This window comes from Myotis davidii, unplaced genomic scaffold (assembly GCF_000327345.1).
Source record: "Myotis davidii unplaced genomic scaffold, ASM32734v1 scaffold1240, whole genome shotgun sequence".
NCBI lineage: Eukaryota > Metazoa > Chordata > Mammalia > Chiroptera > Vespertilionidae > Myotis > Myotis davidii.
Genome location: NW_006292285.1, coordinates 10,324 through 18,186, shown reverse-complemented (window position 1 = coordinate 18,186; position 7,863 = coordinate 10,324). Strand labels below are relative to the sequence as shown.

At 37.7% G+C, this 7,863-nt stretch overlaps 1 protein-coding gene across 2 annotated transcripts in view; it reads left to right on the top strand.

Moving 5' to 3' along the window:
• Positions 1-5,760, top strand: part of ZNF699 (zinc finger protein 699) — a 10,158-nt gene extending 4,398 nt beyond the window's left edge. The window contains exons 4-6 of one of the 2 annotated variants that reach the window (XM_006765688.2): positions 2,899-3,009; positions 3,391-3,574; positions 3,932-5,760. In XM_006765688.2, the coding sequence (XP_006765751.1) occupies positions 2,899-3,009; positions 3,391-3,574; positions 3,932-5,387 (1,751 nt within the window). In that variant the 3' untranslated portion in view covers positions 5,388-5,760. Of the gene's footprint in view, positions 1-2,898; positions 3,010-3,390; positions 3,575-3,928 lie in introns of both variants that reach the window. The other variant, XM_006765687.2, reaches the window with a different exon arrangement.
• Positions 5,761-7,863: the final 2,103 nt, after the last annotated feature.

Genomic DNA, 7,863 nt, shown 5'->3' with positions numbered 1-7,863 from the left:
CCGGGCCTGCAGGGGAACAGTTAGGCGTTGATCAGGCTGGCAGGGGAGTGGTTAGGGGGTGATCAGGCTGGCAGGCAGGTGAGCGGTTGGGATCAAACAGTCCCGGATTGTGAGATTGGGCCTAAATCGGCAGTTGGATATCCCCCGAGGGGTCCCAGATTGGAGAGGGTGCAGGCTGGGCTGAGGGACATCCCCCCCTCTCCCCCAGTGCATGAATTTCGTGCACCTGGCCTCTAAAAATCTAAGAAATATATGTATATACATACACACACACACACGCACACACACACACATATACATATATATATGTATGTATATCTATATGTATATCTATATGTATATGTATATATATATATGGTCTCTTTGGGACCCAGGGAGGTTTATGGTTTGGGACCTTTTGAGAATTTGCTGCCATCAATGCCCTTTACTAAAAGACCACCAGCAACATACTTAAGGTTAAACAAGTTGGGTTAATTATTCAGTGCAGCAAGGGAGAATACATGACACAAGGAGCTGTGGGATGTCATAGTAAGAGGGTTTTAGAAAGTACATATGATAGGATTTGAACTTTGAGTGATTTGGGGATGGGTCTATGCAAGCAGGCTGTATTAGTTTACTGGGACTTTTATAACAAAATACTACAAACTGGATGACTAAAAACAAAAGAAACCTATTCTTTCACATTTCTGGATCTGGAGGTCCAAAATCAAGGTGTCTTGCTCCTTCTGAAAGCTTTTTGGAAAAAATCCTGCTTGTCTCTTCCTGGCTTCTGGTGGTGGCGAGAAATAAATCCTTGGTGTTCTTGACTTGCAGATACATTTCTCTAATCTCTGCCTCTGTCTTCTCTCTGTCTCTAAGTCCCTCCCTTTGTATAAGGACACTAGTTATTTGATTTAGGGCCCACCCCACTCCAGTATAATTTGAGCTTAATGTGATTATATTTGCAATGACCCTATTTCCAAATAAGGAAGCATTCTGAGGTTCAGCACATGAATTAAAAAACAAACAAAACCCAAACATTTATTTATTTTTAGAGCAGTTTTAGGCTCACAGCAAAATTGAACAGAAGGTATAGAGATTTCCCATATACCCCTCCCCCTTACACATGTACAATATCCCCCATCAGAGTGGGTTATTTGTTACAATTGATGAACCTGCATTGACATACCCTCATCACCTGAGTCCATAGTGTACATCAGGCTTCACTCTTGGTGTTGTACCTTCTATGGTATGGACAAACATAGAATGACATATTTCAACTTTTGGCAATTATGAATAAAGCTTCTGTAAATGTGTGTGCATGTTTTCAACTCATTTGGGTAAATTCAAAAGAGCAGGATTGTCTGTTCTATGGGAATGTTATGTTTAGTTTTATTAAAAAACCCCAGCCTGTCTTCCAAGGTGGCTGCACCATATTGCATTCTCACCAGCACTGAGTGAGAATTCCTGATGCTCCCCATCCTAATCATCATTTGGTGTTGTCAGTGTTCCAGATTTTGGCCATTCTCATAGGTGTATGGTGGTATCTCATTGCTTTTTTTTTTTTTTTAACTATTTTTTAAAAGACTATATTTTTATTGATTTCAGAGAGGAAGGAAAAGGGAGAGAGAGAAAAAGAAACATCAATGATGAGAGAGTATCATTGATCAGCTGCCTCCTGCACGCCCCCTACTGGAGATTGAGCCTACAGCCTGGGTATGTGCCTTTACCAATTCTTCCTTTTGTAGATGATGCCTTTGGTATTGTATCTAGCAAGTCATTGCCAAGCCCTAGGTCATCTAGATTTTTCTCCTATTATCTTTTAAGAGTTTTATAGTTTTGCATTGTAAATTTAGGTTTGTAAAATCAAATTTTGTGAAGAGTATAAAGTTTGTGTCTAGATTCATTTTTTTGGATGTTAATATCTAGTTCTAGTCTTTGTTAAAAAGAATATTTTTTCTCCATTGTATTGCCTTTGTTCCTTTTTTAAAAAATGAGTTGACTATTTTTATGGACTTATTTTTGAACTCTATTCTGTTTCATTAATCTATTTAGACATGGATTAAAAATAATTTTGGGGGGGTTAATTTTCACATGAGGATATTTTTTTCATTGCTTTTTTTCAGAGAGAGTGGAAGGACGGAAGGAAGTGGGAGAGAGATAGATAGATAGAGACTGAGAGAGAGAGCGCAGAGACAGGGTGGGAAGCTGCGAGAGTGGAAAAGACTCAGAGACAGAGAGAGAGAGAGAGAGAGAATGAGAATGTAAGAGAGACACATTGACTGGTTGCTTCCCATAAGGGGTGGGGAGCGAACTTGAAACCCAGGTACGTGCCCTTGACCAGGAATTGAACCCATGACCCTTTGATGCGTGGGCCAATGCTCCAACTGCTGAGCCACACTGGCCAGGGCTGGATATGGATTTTGGGTGGACATTGTTCAACCCACTTGGATTGAACTCACTTGGGTAGATTGGATGCTAATAGAAAGTGGGGAAAATTCTATTATTGGGTATTTTGTGGGCGGCATAATGCCTGTCCTTACACTAAATTTTTTCCTGTCCTTAGACTACATTTTAAAATGGTCTTATTTCATTTTACAATGGTATCAGAGTAACCTTATCTAAGATTGGTATTCTGTGAGATTATTTGTGTTCAGCTGGAGAAGAAAATGGCCTGACTGTAAGTATCAGACCAACTTCTAGTAATACTGAGGATTAGATATGAAAGATCAGTTCTAGATATCAGAAGCTATGTTACAACTCCTCCTCTTAAAAATTTTTTTGGACATTTTGTTGCAATTAAATTCACACTTGCCCCATCTTTATAGTATCAGAGACCAAAGTTTTGCTTTGTCTCATGGAAATGTTTATGGTTCCTCATTGTTTTCTTTCATGTGCTATGCCTTTCTGCATCAATAGGATATCCATTACATACACCCTGTCTGATCTTCCAGTGGAAACAAGAGGAGGACCTGGAGATAGCAAAGAGAAGGACTATCCATGGGGAGCACCAGGAAGGCAAGAATTCTTGTGAGAAATTGTCCTGGTTGGGGGATATTACATTTGGAAACATAAAATAAAAGCAAAATGAAACTTTTGTCTGAGAGGCAGATTTTTCACAGATACCATTGATTACTGTTATGACATTTTATTAGTCCTTTCACACTTCCTTTGTTTTTGGAAAAGACTTTCCTCTTTGTAAGTTAGTATTTGGTCATGTACATTTTACCCAGTTCCTTTTTGTTTTATTCTAATAATACCCTGTTCATGTTACCATCAGTCTCAATCTTCATGGAATTATTTCTTAGTCAGTTGTTTAACATATTGACCCTTGTGCTTATTACCAAAGTCTTGAAACAGCCGTAGTGCCAAAAGCCCTTTGCTCATAGGTACCTTGACCTTTTGTTTCAGGTTTGGAGACTCAACTTAAAAGTAATGAATCAGTCACTTCGCAAGATATTTATGGAGAAAAAGCATCCAATCAGCAGAGAAAAGAAAAATTGAAAAAGGATGATTCCTGGTCATCCATTTTATACAAAAACTGGGAATACCATTGCATTGGTTATAAAAACAAAAACCCCAAGAGACATTTGAGGTGAGTGCCATTCATATAAAAGAAAGTGGTACCTCAGAAGAGAATTTTAAAATGTCATGAGATTTAAAAACCATGTACATAAAACTTGGTCAAAATTGTGATTGCAGAAAGAATTTTCACAAGATATTCCCCTCCCCGCCCCCCGCCACAAATGAGACAGATCTTCAGCGTTTGACAGTTGTAAGCAATTATGAAAAAAATCCGATTAGTGAAAAATTCATTGATAAATACTTGCTATTGTAGAGCCCTTTGTGAGAACTTTCATCTTATAACTTGACAGGGCAAAAAACACATAGTCACTGAAAATGGTAAAAATGTATTTATTACTAATAATGTGCTTTTTATTTTTAAAAGAAGTAATGTGGTGGAGGACATCTATGAACGTAACGAAGAAAATCAATCTGGACAAACCTTCAGCCAAATTTCAAATCTTAGTATGCCCAAAAGAATTACTGAGATAAAATCCTATGAATGCCATGAATGTAAAAAGGTCTTCACGGATCATTTATCCTTTAAGAATCACATTGGCTCTCACACTGGAAGCAAACCCTATCAGTGTAAGGAATGTGGAAAAGCTTTCCATTTTCTCGCTTGTTTCAAGAAGCATATGAAAACTCCCACAGAAGAGAAACCCTATGAATGTAAGGAGTGTACCAAAGCCTTCGGCTGTTCTTCATTCTTTAGGGCACATATGAAGATTCACACTGGAAAGACAAACTATGAATGTGAGGAATGTGGAAAAAACTTTAGCTGTTCTTCATCCCTCACAGAACACAAAAGAATCCATAGTGGAGATAAGCCTTATGAATGTAAGGAATGTGGGAAGGCCTTTAGTTGCTCCTCCTCACTCTCTAAACACAAAAGAATCCATAGTGGAGATAAGCCATATGAATGTAAGGAATGTGGGAAGGCCTTTAGTTCTTCCTCTCACCTTATAATACATATAAGAATTCATACTGGAGAGAAGCCTTATGAATGTAAAGAGTGTGGAAAGGCCTTCAGTGAGTCCTCAAAACTCACTGTACATGTCAGAACACATACAGGAGAGAAACCCTATAAATGTAAGGAATGTGGGAAGGCCTACAATTGTCCCTCCTCCTTAAGTATCCACATGAGAAAACATACTGGAGAGAAACCCTATGAATGTCTGGAATGTGGAAAAGCCTTCTATCTTCTAACGTCCCTGAATACCCATGTGAAAAATCAAAGTAGAGAGAAACCTTATGAATGTAAGGAATGTGGAAAAGCCTTTAGTTGTCCCTCATCCTTTAGAGCACACGTGAGAGATCACATTGGAAAGATACAATACGAATGTAAGGAATGTGGGAAGGCTTTTAGTCGTTCCTCATCCCTCACGGAACACTTGAGAACTCACAGTGGAGAGAAGCCTTATGAATGTAAGGAATGTGGGAAAGCCTTTATTAGTTCCTCCCACCTTACAGTACATGTAAGAACTCACACTGGAGAGAAACCTTATGAATGTAAGAAATGTGGAAAAGCCTTTATTTATCCTTCAGCTCTTAGGATTCATATGAGAACACACACTGGGGAGAAACCCTATGAATGTAAGGAATGTGGGAAAGCCTTTCGTCATTCTTCATACCTAACTGTACATGTCAGAATGCACACTGGAGAGAAACCATTTGAATGTCTGGAATGTGGGAAAGCCTTCAGTTGTCCGTCATCCTTTCGAAGACATGTAAGAAGCCACACTGGAGAGAAACCATATGAATGTAAGGAATGTGGGAAAGCCTTTGTTTGCCCTGCCTACTTTCGAAGACATGTAAAAACTCACACTAGAGAAAACCTATAAATGTAAGCAGTATGGGAATGTCTGCAAAGATTTACAAATCTTAGGCAACATGTGAGATCTCACACTGTGGAGACATCCTCTTACTAAGAAAGGAAATTGTTGCTCATCTTTATGAAGTCTTGAGAATTTACAACTGAGTGAAACCCTTTGTATGTAAACCATGTGGTAACGCCTTCGTGAATATCACATTTTATTGGTCAAAATTCATAAGAAATAAGTCTATAAGAAAATTTATTCTAGAAGCAAAGATCAGTGTCTTACCCTTAAGTGGAATGTGGGCTCAATGATTTCTGGGTTTTAGTTACTTAATTTAAAAAAAATTAAATTTATTTATTGATTTTAGAGAGAGGAAGGAACAGGGAAATATTGATTTGAGAGACAGATATCAATTTGTTGTTCTATTTATTTATGTTTCCATTAGTTGATTCTTGTAGCCACCCTAACGGGATTGAACCCACAACCTTGAGGTATCAGGACAGTGTTCTAACCAGCTGAGCTAGCTACCTGGCCAGGGTTCTGGTTTTAATTTTCTGAAATGAATATTTAGGGTGATAAATTTCCCTCCAATACCTTTTAGCTCTAATATGTTTTATTCTGAGGTGCTTTTATTTTGGTTCAGATGTAAATGCTATTTCCATTACTAAGTCTTAAAGTGTATTTTTTCACATGCAGGCAAGAGTGGTCCTTTTTAAAAAAAAAATAGTTTCTGATAAACGCTCATTGCTCTCTAAGTGTGCAGTGATTATGGTATGGACTTGTATTTGTAATTTCTTTTGTAACTTTCTTTTGTAATTGGTAATTTCATTTTGATCTAGTACAACAGATATTGGAAATTGCCTACTCAATATTTTCCCCCATTTTACTAAGAAACTACTGTTTTTGAAGTTATCAGTTTTTACTACTCAAAGCTTTTTCTGTCTAATAAGTAATTTCAGCAGACATTAATAAGTGTGAAGGTCTTGAAAGAAGTGTCTCATCTGATATGTAGTTTTTGTGTTTTGTTCTTTGGCCTTGCTCATGGCTGTTAATTGGACCAAATGTTTTCAGAGTAAAAAGATCTTGTGACAAGAAAACTAGAAGTAAAGCTGGTTGGGCTGGCTTCTGTGTGTTAATTTGGGCATGGCTGGGACTTCATTTCCCAGAATCACTTCCTTATGCAGTTCCAGGTTAGAGTTGTCTAAAATAGTTTGTTTGAGAATTAGAAGGCAGAGGATAGAATCCCTCATTTTTAGTTTAGTGGGATCATGAGACAGGGAGACAGATGCATAGGTGCCTGTGGGCTCTAATTTCCAGTCATTTTCCTAATTATTGGTCTTACCAATCCATATTGGTTCAAATGGAATAGTAAGTGCTTAAGTTTCCTTACAAGCATCAGTTCTATGAACATCTCTGAAGTTTCTCTATCATGGCTGTATACAGTCTCTTAGATTTCTTGGCAGTTTTAGCATTATCATTTTGCTGATTTATTACAGTCCCCCAATTGGCACATCAATTGATTATATAGAGTTGGCCCCAGTTTGGAGCAGCACTGTTATCTCTATAGTCCAGTCCCATTAAGTCACTCTGCCTAAAGGGGAAGATACGTCTATGTAAGTTCATTGTTATCTCAAAACAAGAAGAGCAACCACAATTTTGACTTTTATTACAATTTATTAGGATTGCCTATTCTTGATCTTTATATATATGTTAAAATACAATATGTATAGTTATGTGTTTGGCTTTTCTCAACATAATGTCTCTTTGCCTTTTAATTGTTCTTTTGGCAGACTTACCCTTATTTCTCTTGGTAAATGCTTTGTATGTGAAAATAAGATTAGTAAATCAAAGGGTAGACTTCATGTTTAGTTTGGTAGGTATTCCGCTTTTTCAGATATTTTTATTCCACTTATCATTGTAAAATCAATGCATGAAAATTCCAATTGTTCCTTTCTAATATTAGCCATTGAATGAAAGATATGGTAATATCTTTTTTTCTTTCTTTTTAAAATTGTTGACAATATTACAGATGTCCTCCATTCCCCCCACGTGCCCCCATTTACCCACTTCCATCCAGCCCCCAACCCCCGATATGGTAATATCTTTTTTTCTTTCTTTTTAAACTTGTTGACAATATTATAGATGTCCTCCATTCCCCCCACCTGTCCCCATTTACCCACTTCCATCCAGCCCCCACCCCACTCCCTCTGGCCACTGTTGTCTGTGTCCATAGGTTATGCATATGTATTCTTTCATCCAGTCCCCCTACCTGTTCCCTCTGACAGCTGTCAGTTTATTCCATGTATCCATGCCTCTGGTTCTATTTTGTTCATCAGTTTATTTTGTTCATTAGATTCCACATATAAGTGAGATCATATGGTATTTGTCTTTCTCTGTCTGGCTTATTTCACTTAGAATAATCATCTCCAGGTCCATACATGCTATTGCAGAAAGTAAGAGTTTTCTCTTCTTTATGGCTACATAGTATTCCGTTGTGTAA